The 19,060-nt window shown below is 40.4% G+C and overlaps 1 protein-coding gene across 1 annotated transcript in view; it reads right to left on the bottom strand.

The window, feature by feature from the left end:
• Positions 1-10,140, bottom strand: part of tmem266 (transmembrane protein 266) — a 43,743-nt gene extending 33,603 nt beyond the window's left edge. The window contains exons 1-3 of the mRNA XM_015964473.3: positions 9,363-10,140; positions 8,221-8,314; positions 954-1,142 (exon numbers count right to left, since the gene is read on the bottom strand). Of these exons, the coding sequence (XP_015819959.1) occupies positions 954-1,142; positions 8,221-8,234 (203 nt within the window). The 5' untranslated portion in view covers positions 8,235-8,314; positions 9,363-10,140. The remainder of the gene's footprint in view (positions 1-953; positions 1,143-8,220; positions 8,315-9,362) is intronic.
• Positions 10,141-19,060: the final 8,920 nt, after the last annotated feature.

Here is a 19,060-nt window from a genome sequence, read left to right as displayed (position 1 = left end):
CGGCTGGACACGCTGCATCAGAGCTTTCAATGGCAACATGCTGGATACACTAATTAAGCTTAAGCTGTTTGCCTACTTTTTCTGCATGGATGCCAACATCACAGCATGCCAGGAGCACTGAAAGTCAGGCTTTCTGAGTGGAGAGAGTGCCTTGAACACTTGCTGCAGGGATGCTCGGGGAGGGGTGTACTATCCTGAGAACTTTGGGACTGCAGCATGGCACTGTGGCGATAACAAAACAACAGAAGCCCCATAACAAGCAGCTCTAATGGGCACCACAACAAGGCTCTAACATTTCAGAAAAGCTCCGGCACTAACAACGCTCTTTGGTTCGGCCAGCTATCGACAGTATGAACACGAACTCTGTGTGGAGGAGAGAAATTGCTGTGTCATTAAGCTACAAAGAGCACACAAGCGAAGACAATGCCCTTTTAACATGGTGACACAAATTCATTTAACGCCAAATGTCCTCATCTTGCAAACGCCAGCATAAAACAAAGCAGGATTCAACACACCTGGTTTAATTACAATGAGGAAATATAGGCGATGGACAAGCCTTTTCACTGGGAGGGTAGATTACAGATTGCAGTAATTGCTTTTCCGACTTAATTAAGACCGTAGCCCTTTGACACAAAAAGCAGACCCAATATCTCAGATTTAATATCTTCTTTACAGCGGGAGCAAATTTCCAGAACATCAATCAATATGTAATTAGATTTGAGTCGTTTTAGTACATAAATAAATTATGGAAAGATCTCGAAGATGTGCGCGTTTCTGATTTGTTTCAAAATTTTTGCGTATTTTCAATGATGATTCAAAACATTCACAAACCTTTATATTTTTAAATGCTGAACATGTTCCTCAGTACAAAACAATAACAGTTCATGTTTAAGCTACAGAAAAAGTAAAATAGGAGAAAGTGAAGTGAAGCTGATAGGTGAAAATTGGCTCACCCCTCTCTGTTGTCTTCCTCATCTGGGTTGGAGATGAGCTGGGATCCAGCAAGGGATATGTCCAGAGCTGCCAAAGGCAAGTCTCTGTAGGTGAAGCTGACAAGCTGAACTGGAGCCACGCACTGATTATCCTCCTCCACCTGCTGGGAGATGACCTCCAGCTCTGAGGCTCCAACCTGGAGAGGAGCGCTGTGACACAGAACACACAACAGCAAATCAAAGGTGAAATTTCTCTTTTCTTCATTGTTATTCAAATAACAACTTGTCTCTCAAAGCATCTGAAGTTTCTTGTCCTTTAAATATATAAATCTTTGCATCTTTTGTATGTTCTGTGTGTTTCATCCAACTGCATTATGGTTCTTTTTTAACACAGCAAAAGTGTTATTTTTACCCTTTTTTGCTGAAGTTTCCGATTATCACTTCCTTCTCGATTATCAGTGCGCAGTAGTGATGTGACGTTCACAAACGAATCGAATCTTTTGAACGGGTTTTCAAAGTGAATGATGAGAGCTGGGTCCCTGCAGAGAGCCGTTCATCTTAACAAACCTCCCCGGAAGTCGGTCAAACTCACCCGCTCAAACCCCACCCACTGCTGTGACACCCCCCCCCCCCCCCCCCCACACACACACACACACACTCTTGGCTTCACTTCGTTCAACGGAGCCAGTCTTTTGAACGGCTCTTTGAGGTAAACGACCGACTAATGAATGGCTCCCATGAAAGAGCCATAAATCCCATCACTAGTGGACAGCAGAGGACGACATCTCTGTTGCCCGCGCTCTCCTCGCTGATGACACAATCCCATATGTGATCCAATGTGTAGACTCTATTGTCTCTGTTCATGGTTGTGTGTCCACGTCTTCTTATTTCTATGGCTTCCTTAATCCACCTTTTTTATTTCTGGTGTTCAGTGTTTATGATCCGGGTTCCTTTCCAGTCCATTATGTGGGTTTTCCTTGTGCAGTGGTCTGTTATGGCTGATTTCTTTACTGTACTTTCTGCTTCTTGTTTCGTGGCTCTTGTGTGTCTTCTATTTGTTTCTTTCTCACACTCTTTTCAATGTTTTATTGTTCGTGTGTTGAGTTGGCATCCGGTTTCTTCTATGTATGTTTTATTGCATAGTTTCCATGGTATCTGTACAAAACTTATGTCCTACTGGTATCTTGTCTTTTGGGTGTACTAGACTTTTTCTAACTGAGATGTATGGTGTTGTTTGTGTGTTTATGTTGTATTTTTCATTGTTGCCATTATTTTTTCTGTTATGTGTTTTATGTATGCAGCCAGGAGAGCGCGATCAGCAGAGGGCGACATCGTTCGCTGATAAACAGAAAAAGAAGGGATGCCACCAACAGCGACAAAGCTCTGAGGAAGGCTACAGTGATTGTCGAAATGTCAGCAAACACAAGGTAAAAACAACACTTTTGCTGTGTTAAAAAAAGAACTGTAATGCTGACAAATCTTTGCATTCCCATCTTGTTTCAAAGGGTCAGAACATTTTTGGGTTGCTATTCACCACTGCATAAAAGATTTAAACCTAGATTTTATTAGCATCAGTTGAAGGAATGCACTATGCACGTTGTCTTTCATAATTTAGATCAGCTTAAGTTGAGGAGTAATGGATTTTTAGTAGTGATGCACCGATATGAAATTTTGGGGGCGATACCGATATCCGATATTAATATCACTGTTATGGCCGATGATCGATATTTGCCGATACCAATATACTGACATTAAAGCTTCTAAAATCAGCAGATTTTGTATAGAAATAAATTATTAAAGCTGAATTTACATTATTATGTAAACACAACACACACACTTACGGTTCTGAGATGATTACATTCACTGTTCACATGACTAAACAAATACACATCACCCCCCTCACCCTCTGAAACAGGCAAACAAATGGAGACAAGATGGAAAAAAATATCGGTCATTAATATTGGCTTGGTTTTATTTATCAAACCGATACCGACATGTTAAAAAATGACTAACATCTGCCGACACAGATATTGATGCCAATATATTGTCCATCCCTAATTTTAGCCATTCTGGTCAAATCTTGTCTAATATTACTCCAAAATTTTGGCTTATAAAACTGACTGATGGAGAGCTAGTTTAAGCTTGCAAATGTTATTTAACTGTTGTTTAGGTTCATTTCTAAAGGTAATCCATTATAGATGACCTGGTCGTTATATTCAATTTAATAAAAAAAAAAAAAAAACAAAAACAAAATTCAGACAGATGGAAAAGCAGTTTCCTCATGGCACAAACAATGATGGTGTACAGACCCACAAAAAGGAATATTGAATCCAATTGTTTCAAACCTCTGAGTTTTCTTTTCCACGGCGCAAAGAAGTTAAAAAATAAAAAATAAAAAATTATTATAATAAGTCAACGAACTCCATGTTTGCAGTTTTATAGTTTATCAGTATATTTAGCTTTGCTTAACTTGGCAGAACCTGTCCAAGTATTGTTTTATCTGCAGGTGAACTTGAATATGTAGAGAGAGCTGCAAAACTGCAAGCTCAGCCAAGCGCGGGCAAGAATAGGGTGACCTGAAACAGGACACACACACACACACACACACACACACACACACACACACACACACTCACACACACACACACACACACATACACACATACACACACACACACACACACACACACACACACACACACACACACACACACACACACACACACACACACACACACACCTTATATTCAGTGCAGTGAGTGCGGAGGCATCCATAACTGGAGTACTTATCAGCAGAGGAAGGCATTGATTACAGGGCAGTACTGAATAGCAGACAGAGGGCAGGTGCACCCTAAAACCTCTGTGTCGAAGGTGAGACAATGACACAAAACATTTGCAGGAAGATCAGTGATCAAACCCACTTTTTGGTAAATGTTAATGTTTCTTGAGTTTCTCTTTAGAAATTGAAGTTTTTGGTATATTCACAAAGCTTAAAAAAAGCATTTTCACTTCCTTTTACCTCTACATAAAACTGTTTTGTTTTTCCACTCAGTTTTGGCCCCAGTGACCAACCCCAACAGGGCACTGATCCTTCACGACAGACACAAAGTGTTTAGTGCATCAATATCACACCTCCAGCCAACCAGAGATGGCCAGGAGCCACAAAATGCAGTAGAGAATGGCAGATTGTCATCCTGAGGAGGGAGCAAGGAGCATCATACTCTGACGACACCATCTAAAGGCCAGGCTGTTTTCACAGGAATGTGATACTAATAAATGCCACCAGGAAGCCAAGAAAGGAATAACACAGAATGGCTTCAGGGAGGAGGTGTTACAAGTTTGCATCAAAACAGGTTAATGTTGCTAAAAGCAACTCTGACTCGCATCACAGGGGCCACATCCGGCAGCCATGTTTGTTTCAGTGTTCTGTGAGTAAATAAGCTTTAATGGAATTTTGAGCTTAGTGAACAAGTCAACTTTTATTGCATCATACAGCTTCTACTGTAACATATAATTAAAACTTGAAAGTATTAGTCAAGAACACTAAAACTGTGTGATCTCCAAACAACATAAAACAGAACACTTACAGTTGTGATCTATCATTGTGATGACGGGAGATGCTTCAGCTATTTTCTGTTTCTGTCACTTCACTGGACTGTGCTGCTTCCTGATGACCTGCTGCTTTGCTGAGAGCATCGGTTTCACCGTCAACAATGTATTTAGTCAGCTGTCTGTTGCTCCATCTCCTCTAACTATTTGGAGCTGAGTGTTTGATGCACCGTAATCCAATGCTCCTGCAAAAAGGGTTATTTTTTAATCAAATGAGCCATTTATTTCTACAGAATCACATTAGCAGGTGACATTTTAAAAAAGAAAGCTGACATTTAGATTAATTATAGGATCCATTATACTATTTTTGTTATATAAGAGCTGTTGAAGATAATTAATAATACGCATTGTTGCAATTTAGACATGAGTAAATTATTCATCACATTGTCACACCCTTTACATACATTTGCTATCAGTCTTTTAGTACTGGCATTTTTCCAATAAAAATGAAAACAGCAAAATAAATTCCTATTTATCATTTATGAATTACAGACCCATCTCACTTCTTTCACAACTCCCCAAGATTTTAGAAAACTTGCTTGTCATCAGAATTTTATCACTTGTCAAAAGTTTTGTTTTTGATCAAACAGATCTGCCCTGATGGCGGTCATGACCTTAGCTGAGAATATTACAATTGCAGTAAAAGAAAAAAATATGCTGGGTGTCTGTATTGATTAAAGTAAGGCTTTCGACACTATAGACCACTCAAATTCTTTAAAAGTTTCAAAGACATGGTACTCCTGACACCGCCAATGCTTGGTTGGAAAGCTGCCTCAGCAACAGAGACCAGTATGTGCACATAAATAATGTAGATTCTAAAAAGGAGTTCATCACTCATGGAGTCCCACAAGGTTCCATTTTGGGATCCAAACTATTTATTATGTATATTAATGATTTTTGTGAGGTCCTGGATAAGGTGAATTTTTTGTGCCTCTATTGCTCAGGCGACCTAAATAAACTTGTTGGCAGAAAGAACTTGCAGTTGTAAAAGGGTGGTTTGATTATTACAAATTTTTGATGAATCTGACAAAAACAAAATAAATAATATTTGGAAATAGGTAAATAAATGGTCAAATATTAATATCAAAACCCTAAACTGAACAAGTACAAACCAATACATTCTTAGGAATTATTGTTGAGCATTTAAAAGCAGCTTATAAAATATTAGAAGCAAAAAATATCAAATAATTTTCAATTAATGAGTAGAATTAGACCTGTTTTAGATACAAAATCAATGATTTTACTATAAAATGCATTTATCCTTGCATATCTGAGATATTATGTGGAAATATGGGGAGAAAATGAAACAGCAAATTTACATCGTTTTTTCTTAGTTCAAGAAAAGGCAGTTTGACGTATGAATCATGTAACTATTATGCACCAACAAACCATTTAAACATTTTAAAATTCTACCGTATTATTGTTAATCAGCACACTCTGACTGTGGTGTATTAGACACACCATGTTAATCATCTACCTAATATCCAAAGATGTTTGAATACGGATAAAGTGGATACATTCCAAGTAAAACTGGGATGTTCAAATAAAATAAAAAAAGTGGGCCAATAAATATAGACGATGTGTTTCAGTAAGAGGAGGGAGTTTAAGGAATTGTCTCGATGATGATGATGGATTAAAAAAACTTGTACTCATCGAAAACATTCAGAAAGCATCTAAATTGCAATTGTTTGGGAAAATACCAAGCACATGATGTTTGACCCGTGTTTATATTGCCTTGTTTAGATCTCAGCTGTATCGACACAGATTGTTGCTTCAGAACAGTGGAAAATATTTTGCATAATGTATTGGGTAGGCTTTAATGAGGTAAACTTCAACAAATTGTGATATGAGCAAGTGAATTGGCTCTTTCACAGGAGGAATCAGGAATCATATTTGTGATTATCTTGTTTCTTATCTTGTTTCTTTCTTTTGGTTATTTGCTTTTCTTTTCCTCTGATTATGCTCTGTGCAATGTTATGGCCAAATGAATGACGGACTGAATGAATGAATGAATAAATAAATAATGCTGCTCTATTTTACAATCCTACCCAGTCACCTCCACAGGAACTGTGTTTTTCGTTGGTATAAGCCACACAACTAAAATTGTAGGTAGTTCTCCTCAAAATGTGGCAAAATTTCTGTGTGGTGGAGTTGCTAATGCTAATGGTTAGCTTTTACTAGCTGAGGTGTTCCCTGCTGTTTCCTGGATGGTAAACCAACAACAGCCTTCCCCATCACGAGCCAATATGGTTGAGTCCATGACTGTAAACTGACATTGTGACATCCATCATTTGTGGTTTTGGCGAATTTGATGCAAGTTTAAAAGATCATAAACATTTGCCATTTATACTTTAAATTGAAGCTACTCCAGAATATTTCAGATTAGTTTTAAATTGAACCTTTGGTAGTGAAAATGACTGTATTTGTCTCCAGTAACACTCAAATTTCCCAGTGTTTCTTTAAAAGGATACTAAGCAGTTTTGGTTTGCTTTTAGCACCCCCTAGTGTCCATTAGTAAAAACAAAAAGATAACCTCACTTCGCTGTGCATTTGTTTTTTTCTTAATCTAACTGCTGAAATTTCTCTTCAACTTTAATTAGTGTCTACAGGCATCACTAAATCAAACCTATCAGCTGTGTTAATCTAAAACATGCAGGAAACGTGCTGGAATTATGCTAGCATGTCGGCTCCACTTTACTGTTTCTACCAGAGACGGGCACTCTGAAGTTGTAAGTGCGGTATTCTGATCACAGGGAGTGATGGGATCTGAGTAACATTTCATTGACAATGTAAATATAAACAATAAATAAACTGAATTGAATTAAAGGGTCATTTTAGCACCTACTGGCCCAAGAAAATTATTAAAAAACATGAAGAAAGTTGCATAGTATGCCTTTAAGTGTCTTAAAATGACCTATTTCAAATGTTAAATAAAACATGTCAAATCAATCCTTCGATTTTGTCGTATCAGATTGTCTAATAAACATATTTACACTGGTGTAAAACACCAGAAACACGAAGGCTAGCTTAAGGCTTTACAGGAGGATCACGTCTAAGAGCGATTGGGAAAAAAGCCCTTCAAAAAAAATTTCTGTGCATTTCTATCTGTTACTTCATAGCATCACCAACCCTCACTGGGATGACTTCTATTTTATTTGTTTTATTTATTTAATTATTATTATTATTTTTTTGGCTCTACTAAAAAAAAAAAACCATCAGCATTTATTACTTGGTCGTTGATGATTTTCATCAAATGAATTCCTAAAAATTGACCAGAAATTTGCTATAAATTGAAATAATCTGCTGGTCTGAAGCCCAGACAGAAGTCTCTGTTGGCAGTATCCTGCGCTTCGCAGAAGATGCAGCTGACTGAACACACTTTGCATTCACCTCTCACTCTGCTCCACACTACTCAACTTCCTCCCTTTTTCCCTTTTTTTCTTAGCTCAAACCTTTCTGCAATCAGAATGCAGGAGATGTCTGGAGGAACACACACGGAGTAATTATTAATAAGAGAAGATGACATGTGAACACCTTGAATGCTGAGAAAAGCCAGAAGGGAATTTCTGTCTTCGCATTCTCACATGTGAAAAATCCAGATCCAGGTTGACCAGTCAGAAATGTTACAATCTGTGTGGAGGATTTATTCACACAACACTCCAGCAGATGTTCTACTCACTGTGTGTTGCTCATGTCAGGGTCTTGTTGCTGTTCGCAGACGTTCACACTCACCAAGACCAAGTGTGAAATATAATTTTGCTACCGCAGCACACCTATAAGTACAGAAAATGTATTAGAAAACAGTGTGATTAAAAGAAATAAACAACATTAAATAAACTGTGAGATTTATCTGTTGAGAAAAATGATGAAAAATGGTTAAAAGTGTCATTGCATCTGTCAAAATACTGAAACACACAAAAAAGAAAAGTCACCAAGTTATCATTTAAAAATCAGTTCTTAAGCTGATCCTGGGAGAATGTTGCCCTAACCCCGGCTCCAGCTGCACAGTGTTAAACAATTTTCCTGTAGTGGATTTGAAATCTCCTCCAATATACGATCCGCTCCATGAACCACAAGCTCGGGAACATCACACCTCTTGCATAGCAAGTGCAGAGGGATGCTGGTTTCTTTGTGCCACAGCATAGAGAGCCATTTATGTCCGAGTCTGTGGAGTGAAAAGCCCAATCCAGCTGCTCAACAGAAAGCCACAATATTAAATTTGATAAAATAAATGATCTGTGTTAAATCAGGTGAACACACCAAAAGGACAGCACCAGAGTTATTAAACCACACTTTCTGATCTGAGGCTCCGCACACAAACCTTCAGACATTCACAGCCAACAGCTGTGGTGAAGCGTGTCTGAATAAATACTGCTCTGGACAAATCAACACAAGTCATTGAAGGGCTGAAAGTGTTGTTTCGCTGCAGTGCTTCAAATGATAGACTTTGGGAAGAGAAAATAGATGATCTGGTTGTTAGATGTGCACAAAGTCAACTAGGTTAACAGACCCAGAGATGGTTGTACAAACGAAGCATTTCTCGAGTTGAATAAACAGGAAATATTACATGCTGAATTTCTCCTATTAAATAACAACAGTCATAAGGAGGAACAGCTTATTTAGTTTTGGTTGTAAATCACTGAAAGCTATTTCTGCCCTATTTTTTCACGATTGAACACATTTAGGAGGTAATAGTAATCATTTCTTTGCAGAAACAGTGGTGAGGCTGTTAACATGTGGAGCTTAGAGGCCTCCTTCTTGTTTATATTCAACACAAACACACAAGAAAAGCATGAAAACGACACACAAACACACATTAACCTCTCGTGTGGATCCTAGATTGTGTATAGAATGGTCTTGACTCCTTTGCCCCAGGGGTGATGATATCTCCCCCTTCGCAGATGATGATGATGATGGTGATGAGTGATGCTCAGATCGTCTTGTGTGTAGGTTGCAATCAGCCTTGAATTTGCGCCGACCACGCACCCGTATCGCCTCTCAGAGGACAGCGCTGGATGAAAACACCTCCGGGCTGGAAGCACCATCCTTCGGCGGAGAGGACGGGGGCTGTCACCGAATCAGCGAGATAACGGCATCTTAAAGGAGGGGGGAGGCACGGTGTGGTCGCAGGGCTTCCCCCACGTTCACACCAGGAACTCCATCAGCTCCTTCGCCCCCCGACGACAAAAGGAAACGACCCGGGGAGCTGTCCAGGTGCTGAAACGGGGACTCCAGCTGTTAAAGATGCGCGGTGGGCGGCGGCAACGCGGGGGAAACGGATGCTAAGTTTTCTATTAAATCAAATAAACAAAAGAATAAAACTGAAGGGGAGACTCGTAACTGAATGATAATCCACGGTGAGGACTTGGGGGCGGCAGCATACTGTACGTCCCTGTGTCTGAGCCTCCCTGAAAGCGTCGACGTAAAAAAGCTCTCGCTCTGTGTCACATCTTGAGTTCCTCGCGATAACAACGCAAACGCACGACAAAGGAAAAAGATCTAGTTTTCTGTGGGTTGTAAATATATGTAGATTTTCCAAGATGAAGTTTAATATTTTGTTCGCACATTACAGAGCCTTAAAAATAATAAAAAGTAAGGAAATAAAGACATTGTTGTCTTGATTAAATAAATAAACCATAAAACGTTTTCTCTTTAGAATTCTCTGCTAATGGATGTTTTCGCAGTCTCTTCTAATCTGACTCAAAATCTCTTCAGATGAAATGAAACGGACTCTTTCTGTTCTAATAACTATTCTGTCTCTCCTCACAGAAATTATTAAATAATGGTGATAATAATAAAATAAGTGTAGTAAAGTTCAAAGTGACAGAAAACTCATTTTTAACAATAACTTGAAAGCTTTTTTAAGTTATTGTCAACTTTAGAGCCTTATGGGGAGGCTAAACTGTGAGATTTGTCTCTGATAATAAATAGAATGGACTTTATTAATCCCACAGTGAGAAACTGACTCCTTACAGCAGAACATAAAGAAAAGGAGGAAGCAAACTAATAACAAAAGTTCTACAGGTAAGTACACATAGGCAGTAATATATTATGGGCCATTTCCATCTGTAACGGGTCGGCCCGGGCCGGGTAGTCCCAGTCGGCCCCAGCCTGGCCCGGTTGATTCCACACATCCTTGTCTTAAGCCCGTGGGCTGATTCTACCCACCAGTCAGAGGCTTGCTCTAATGGAAGGTGTGAATTTGCTGTCATCAGCAGTGGGTGTGTTGGCCCTGGTCGGCCTGAAGCAGACCCCCTCGAGAAGAGGGCTGAGAATGAGCCTTGGTTGGCCCGGAAAAATACCAGGCCACCCAGATATGTAAACAACCTACGCTACCCAGCCCGGGCCGACCCGGTACAGATGGGAATGGCCCATTGTTACTCCTCTGCCTCCTTTAGTGATAATGGTACCTGTAATAAATGTAGCATTTTTGTAGCTTTGGAGGCGAGGGTGTCAGAATTGGAGTCCCGGCTCCGCGCTGTTGAAAAACCCATAAACAGCAGTAGCTACTTAGCTAGCGCGGGGCTAACTAGCTCAGAACCACCCCGTAGCGGTCCTCCAGTAGAACCCGAGCAGCCGGGACCTCAGGCCGGCTGGGTGACGGTACGCAGGAAGCATAGAACCCAGCCCGTGGGCCACCACCAACCCATCCACGTTTCTAATAGATTTTCCCCGCTCAGTGACACACCCACTGATAAGCCGACTCTGATCATTGGCAGCTCCATAGTTAGAAACGTGGCATTAGAGACTCCAGCAACCATAGTTAAATGTTTACCTGGGGCCAGAGCGGGCGACATAAAATCTTATCTGAAACTGCTGGCTAAGGATAAGCGTAAATACAGTAAGATTGTTATTCACGCTGGCGGTAACGACACCCGGTTACGCCAATCGGAGGTCACTAAAATTAATGTTGCTTTGGTGTATAAGTTTGCCAAAACAATGTCGGACTCCGTAATTTTCTCTGGCCCCCTGCCTGATCGGACCAGTGACGACATGTTTAGCCGCATGCTGTCCTTCAACCGCTGGCTGTCTAGGTGGTGTCCTGACTAAGGTGGTTAAAAATCTCCTCTGTGGCAAGGCTCTAGGAGTGGATGAGATCTGCCTGGAGTTCCTTAAGGCTCTGGATGTTGTGGGGCTCTGTTGGCTGATGCGGCTCCGCAATATTGCGTGGACATCGGGGGCAGTCCCACTGGACTGGCAGACTGGGGTGGTGGTTCCCTTATTTAAAAAGGGGGACCACAGGGTGTGTTCCAACTACAGAGGGATCACACTCCTGAGCTTTCCTGATAAGCTCTATTCAGGGGTTCTGGAGAGGAGGGTCTGTTGGATTATTGAACCTCATATTCAGGAGGAGCAATGTGGTTTATGTCCTGGCCGTGGAACACTGGACCAGCTCTATACCCTTAGGGGGATCCTGGTGGGTGTGTGGGAATTTGCCCAACCAGTCTACATGTGTTTTGTGGATTTGGAGAAGGCTTTTGGCCGCGTCCCTCGGGGGACCCTGTGGGGGGTACTCCGGGAGTATGGGGTACCAGGCCCTCTGATACGAGCTGTTAGGTCCCTGCATGACCGGTGTCAGAGCTTGGTCCACATTGCCGGCAGTAAGTCGGGCTCGTTCCCGGTGAGAGTTGGACTCCGCCAAGGCTGTCCTGTGTCACCGATTCTGTTCATAACCTTTATGGACAGAATTTCTAGGTGCAGCCAAGGTGTGGAGGGCATCCGTTTTGGTCGCCTGAGGATCAGGTCTCTGCTTTTTGCAGATGATGTGGTCCTGCTGGTTTCATCAGAACGTGATCTTCAGCTTTCGCTGGAGCAGTTTGCAGCCGAGTGTGAAGCAGCTGGGATGAGAATCAGCCCCTCTAAATCTGAGACCATGGTCTTGATTCGGAAAAGGGTAGAATGCCTTCTCCTGGCCAGGGATGAGGTCCTGCCCCAAGTGGAGAAGTTTAAGTATCTTGGGGTCTTGTTCACGAGTGAGGGAAAACTGGAGCGCAAGATCGATATGCAGATTGGTGCTGCATCTGCAGTGATGCGGGCGTTGTACCGGTCTGTAGTGGTGAAGAGAGAGCTGAGTCAGAAGGTCATGAGCTTTGGGTAGTGACCGAAAGATTGAGATCGCAGACACAAGCGGCCGAAATGAGTTTTCTCCGAAGAGCAGCTGGGCACTTCCTTAGAGTTAGGGTGAGAAGCTCGGTCATTCGGGAGGGGCTCGGAGTAGACCCGCTGCTCCTCCACATCGCGAGGAGCCAGTTGAGGTGGCTCGGGCATCTGGCCAGGATGCCTCCTGGACGCCTCCCTGGTGAGGTTTTCTGAGCACGTCCAACCGGGAGGAGGCCTAAAGGTAGACCCAGGACACGGTGGAGGGACTATGTCTCTCACCTGGCCAGGGAACGCCTTGGGATTCCCCCGGAGGAGCTGGCCCAAGTGGCTGGGGAGAGGGAAGTCTGGGCCTCTTGCCTTAGGCTACTGCCCCTGCGACCCGACTCCGGATAAGCGGATGAAAATGGATGGATGGATTTCCTTTACTAACACAGGTTGATTAGATATTTTATTCCAAGGGAACATTTTAAATAACTTTATTTTACTTTTTCTTTTTTTTTTCAAATTTACTTTTTATTGAAAAAGTACATTGCGCATTATGCATTAAGCACATTAAAATTACAGTGTATTAGCTTTTCCATTTTTAAGGTAAAGAAAACATGAACAAAAAAAGGGAAAAGAAAAAACAAAACTGAACATGTTGAGGAGCATTGTTTCCATTCAAGCATAAATAAAAAGGAAATTTACTTTTCATGTGAAATCTGATCTTACAGGCTTTACATATTCTGTCCATTTAGACCAAGTTGTATAAAAGACATCTAGCTGCGTTTTCAGTGAATAAGAGATTTTTTCCATCGAGTAAATTCCTTGTACAATGTCTATCCAATCATCTATTGATGGTCGAAGAGGTTTCAGCCAGTTTCTGGTTATAACCTTTTTGCTAGCTGCCAACAGAATGTACAGTAATCTTTTGTCCTTATTGTTAAGGCCATGAATTGCAGGCTTACCCAAGTACACATTTTCAAAGCAAAGTGGGAAAACAACCGAAAATATATTTTTTAGATGTTGATGAATATTAGACCAGTATTCCTTAACAATCGCACATTCCCAAAATATATGAAAATGGTTCGCTCCACTGTCACCACATCTCCAGCAAGCATCACCTATTCCTTGGTGCTTTTTTTGAGCTGGTGTTATAAAAAACCTCATTGTGTTCTTCCAACAAAATTCACGCCAAATGTTTGATGAAGTAGTGATCCATTGTGTACGACAGATATGCTCCCAGTCCTCCTCTGTAATTGTAAATCGTCCTTCTCTTTCCCATTTCTCTTTTATATAAAATGTGTTCTCGTCTTTACACGACAGGATACTATTATATAATTTAGAAATTATTTTGGTGGGTGATACAGATTTTGTTAGCAGTAAAAATGTTTGAAAAAACCCCTGACCTGCCGTGGGCATCTTGATTTTCTGATTGAAATAGTGCCTGATCTGTAGATATCTGAAAAAATCATCAGAAGCTAAACCATGTTTTTGTTTTAAGTTGTCAAATGTTTGAAACGCCCCCTTGTGGACAAATGAATTGTAGTCAGTTAATCCTTTTGTAATCCATAGTTTGAATCTGTCATCATATTTATTCGGAGTGAACTCTGAATCATATGCACACCAACGGAAAAGTTTAGAGTCCTCCTCCAAGTGACAAATTTTTATGGTTTCATTCCAGACTGTAAGTAAAATGTTTGATAAGTATTCATCCTGAACCTTTATTTGTTTCTGTAATTTGATGTCATTTAGTAAAGCCTTCAGTGGTATGTTTTTGACAGTTCTCTTCTCCAGATCCTTCCATCCTGCCGTGTAAATTGGAGAACACATGCACACAAGAGGCCTCAATTGAGCAGCATAAAAATATTCTCTCAAACATTAATTGTAGGGTTTTGTATTTCGTTCTAGGTTTTTTACCTCTCCATATGTACCTTGATATCATCTTGTCCCATATTACAAATTGCTCTTGTGGTACAAGGAAGGGTAAACATTGAAATAAATATAATAGTCGTGGGAGAAGATTCATTCTAATTGAATCAATCCGAGAGTGTAAGTCTAAGAAGGGTATCATATCCCATCGTTTTAAATCTGACTGCAGCTCTGTGGTAAGTGGTCTATAGTTCACGTCATACATTTTTGTGAAGTCTCTATGCAGAACTATACCTAAATATTTGATTGAATCAGCTTTCCATTTCCATTTATAGTTGTCTGTAATATTTTGAGGAGGATCATAATTTAATGTTAAAACCTGGGTTTTGTTTACATTAATTTTATACCCTGAAAGGGTTCCAAAATCTTCAAGTGTTTTTATAATTAAGGGTAGGGCCTGTGTTGGTTGAGTGATGGTTAATAATAGATCGTCAGCAAATAATGCCAGCTTTTGCTCTTCCCCTGCAACTGTTACCCCGTTAATGTCTTTTCTTTGTCTTATCCATTGACCAAGAGGTTCAATGTATAAAGCAAACAAAAGTGCGGAGATATTGCAACCCTGTCTCGTTCCCTTTTCCAGTACTATTGACTCAGTGAGATCACCGTTGATTTTAATCCTAGCAACTGGTCTGTTATACAACCCTGAAGTTATACCTATTACTGCTTCTTGAAAGCCAAATTTGTTGAGTACTTTACATAAAAAGGTCCACCTCACTGAGTCAAACGCTTTTTCCGCGTCCAGGCTAATCACTAACGTCTTCTGTTTTTGCTGTTCTACTTGGTGAATTATATTTATTACTCTTCTAATGCTGTCCTGTGTCTGCCTTTGCTTAATGAATCCGGTCTGATCCTTATGTATCAATATTGGGAGAATTGTTTCCAGTCGCTTTGACATTATAGATGTAAATAATTTGTAGTCAATGTTTAAAACACTAATTGGTCGGTAGTTGCTACACTCTAATCTGTCCTTTCCCTCCTTGGGGATGATTGAGATTATTGCCTCATTCCAAGATGTTGGAGTACATTTCTTCTCGATTACCCAATTGAATGTTTTTAATAAAGTTGGGAGCAGGTGGGTTTCCATTGACTTATACCATTCTGGGCCGAACCCATCTACTCCTGCCATCTTCCCATTTTTTAGTCTCCTAATAGCCAATGTAAATTCCTCCGTAGTTATTGGTGCAAGTAGTGTTTCATTTTGCTCACTCGTCAAAGTTGGTAAGTCTAGCTGAGCCAAAAAGGCATCTATATGTTCATTATTATTTATGCAAGCTTGTGAGTAAAGGTTTTTATAGTAATTAAGAAAACATTGTTGAATTTTTCCCTGTTCTGTTTCAATTCTATCATTTAAGGGGTTCTTTATTTTATGTATTGTTCTCTCTGCTTGTTGTTTTCTCAGTTTATATGAGAGAAGTTTCAAGGATTGTCCCCCTACTTCATAGTACCGCTGTTTCATAAAAACAAGTTTTTTCTGAATAGTCAGTGTATTGATATCATCTATTTCTCTTTTCAACTTTGCGATTTCACATTTGATGTCTTTGTTCATATTTTTAAAATGTTCTTTTTGAAGTTTTAGTAGTTTCTCTTCTAAATATGCAAGTCTTTGTTGATTTTTTTTTCTGATAGGAGGAAACACTAATTATTTTTCCCCTTATAACTGCTTTGAACGTGTCCCAAAGAATACCTGGAGACACCTCATCATTATCATTATGTGTCAAGAACTCTTTAATCGCATCTTTTAAATTTTCCTTTATATTTGGGTAGTTTAAAATGTTGGTATTTAATCTCCAAAGAGTAGATCTTTTCTTCTTTGCAAGGTTAATAGTTATTGCAACTGGGTTGTGGTCAGATATTGTACAGGATCCAATATCACTGGTTTTCAATCTAAATAGGTCATTTTTAAACATAAAAATGTAGTCCAAACGGGAGTATACATTATGAGGATGTGAGTAGTGAGTGTATTCTCTTTTTGTTGGGTTATTTTCCCTCCAGACATCAACCACACCCATTTCTTGCATAAGATGTGTCATTTTTTCCCCCAACTTCTTGATATCACCTTTCCCATTTGAGGAATCAAGTACTTTGTTTAATATTATATTAAAATCTCCTCCGCATATCAGGGTTCCTTGACTTTTTGTCGTTATTAATTCAAGAATATGTTTATAAATGGGCCAGTCGCTGCCAGGGGGGATGTACACATTCAATAATGTTATAAGAGTACCTTCAATCTTTCCTGTTATCATAACGTATCTACCTTCTTTGTCTTTATACTCTGAAATGTGCTCGTAGTTCAGTGCTCCAGACAACAAGGTCGCAACTCCCCTCCTTCGACCCGAGCTATGAGAAGAGTAGAACACATGTTTAAAACCCATCTTATTCAATTTTAAATGTTCATTATCTGGGAGATGTGTTTCTTGCAAAAAGGCTATTTCTACTTTATCTTTTTTTAGTTTGGATAGTGCCTTCCACCTCTTAACAGGATTATGTAAGCCATTAATATTGATTGTTACAAGTTTTGTGTATTTGTCATGCATAGTGTTTTAATTCTGATTGTTTCTTTCATAGATTTCCAGCTCCTCACAATAAACGCTGAACTCAGAACAAAAAAGGAACTCAACATTTGAGAAGAAACATAAGTTAAATTGGGTGTTGTGAACTTCCAAGGTGGGGGTCTTTGGAACAGACCCTGTTGAGCCTCTAAAGGCAACGTCCTCATCAGTTCGGCAATGGGGGGCCCTTTTCAGCTGGGGCTTGAGCCATGATGAGATAAAACCCGAAGAACCATAACTCTGATTACTTAACTTGTTTCACACCAGTTTAAATATTTGTTACTATTGGAAGAGATAATAACACCAAAAACACAGAACTCGTCAAACAGTAATCAGAGATGTAACCTCAGTCAGCAGAGGGACCAGCAGCCGTTCTCCTAAAGGCCCTCAGCTTTTCTTTGTAGCTTGACTCCCCTCTTGAATTCGCAGTGTTGCCAGTCCCTCTGGTCACCCGGCTCCAGGTCAGCTGTTTCAGGTGCTCCAAGACTGTTTCCAGTGATTTGATGACTTCGACTGGGAAACCTCGATCGGACATATCTTCACTAGCTTCCGTTGCCGTATCATAGGTTTTGGTCCCATCAGCGTATTTCACCTTCAGTCTTGCAGGGAAGAGAGTTTGGAACTGGATCTGCTTCTCTTTCAGAATCTTCCGAATGCCAGCATATTCCCTTCTTTTCTTTAGGATGAGAGGAGGGTAGTCATTATCCAGCGTTATTTGTTTATCGTTCCAGGTGAAGCCTTTCTGTTGCCAGGATTTGCGAAGTATCTTTTCCTTGGTCTTGAAGCTTAGAAACTTCACAAGAATAGAACGTGGTGGAGCCCCGCTTGGGGGTAGTGGGCCCAGAGAGCGGTGAGCCCGTTCGATGTTAATGTTCTCTACAGCCTCCAGCTTCAGGCCTTCGCGCAACAATGTTTCAACAAAAACGCTCATTGACTGTGAATCGCGCTCCGATGTTTCCGGCACACCATAAATCCTGATATTCTCTCTCCTTGAGCGGCTTTCCGTTTCAGTCAGCTTGTCAGTCGATCTCACGTGTAGCCGCACTAGCTCGGCCATAGCATCTTCCATATTCTGAAGTCTCTCCTCCGCTCTCTCGATCCTCCCTTCAGCTTCTTCCATTCGGTCATTCACTTTAGCAATGTCGTCTTTAATGCTTTTTAATTTTTCGTTGTTTTCTTGACGAAAGTCTCTAATCTCTTGAAGGAGTACTCCGTATTCTGTCATCTTTCGTGTTAGCTTAGCTTAGTTAGCTCGCTAGTTACCTTTGTGCTGTTCTTCCGTGGATTTGCGGCGCTTAGCTTTAGCAGATAACGCTAGCACTTGTCAAAGATGATTTTCTTGCAAAGCACCGCAATAAGGCACAAGTCTTTGGTGTGTTTCTTTGCCCCTCAGTATCTTCTTTCATTCACTAGGTTGATTTCGCCATTTGGAGGGGGTTTTGCGGTCGTGTACTTTGGTTCTATCGGGAGCTCTCTCACAGCGCATCCATCATGTCGGTGTTCCAACCGGAAGTCCTATTTTACTTTTTCAGCTTGTTTCCTCCCTTAATTATAATTCATTTAATTGGCTCTGCCTATCAACCTGGTAAATATTGTTTACTTTACATGTGTTGTTTTCTTCCTCTGGGCATTTTTTTGACGAGACTACACTATTAAAGTGGAAAGTGTAAAAACAGATTTTAACAACTGCTGCAGATAAATAAAGAAATGTTGAATGAGAGCTGAGTTTGAGGTCATTTCTGATTAAATGCTGTTTTTCAGTTTGTTGCATTTGATAGAGACAAAGGTAGAACATGCATTTCTCTATTCCTGATTCAGTAATGATGGGGGCCAGGTGGAAAGGTCTGGTGAGCTGGGTGTGGCCTGTAGATGTTCACTGGTCTAAACTGAAAGTTGAACTTTGCATGACAAAACTGGCGTTTTTACAGTTTTACGCAATCAATCAACGTTTAAAGAGGA

This window comes from Nothobranchius furzeri, chromosome 4 (genome assembly GCF_043380555.1).
Source record: "Nothobranchius furzeri strain GRZ-AD chromosome 4, NfurGRZ-RIMD1, whole genome shotgun sequence".
NCBI classification, from domain to species: Eukaryota; Metazoa; Chordata; class Actinopteri; order Cyprinodontiformes; family Nothobranchiidae; genus Nothobranchius; species Nothobranchius furzeri.
Note: the sequence above shows the minus strand (reverse complement) of the source record. Positions and strands in the feature narration are given on the sequence as shown.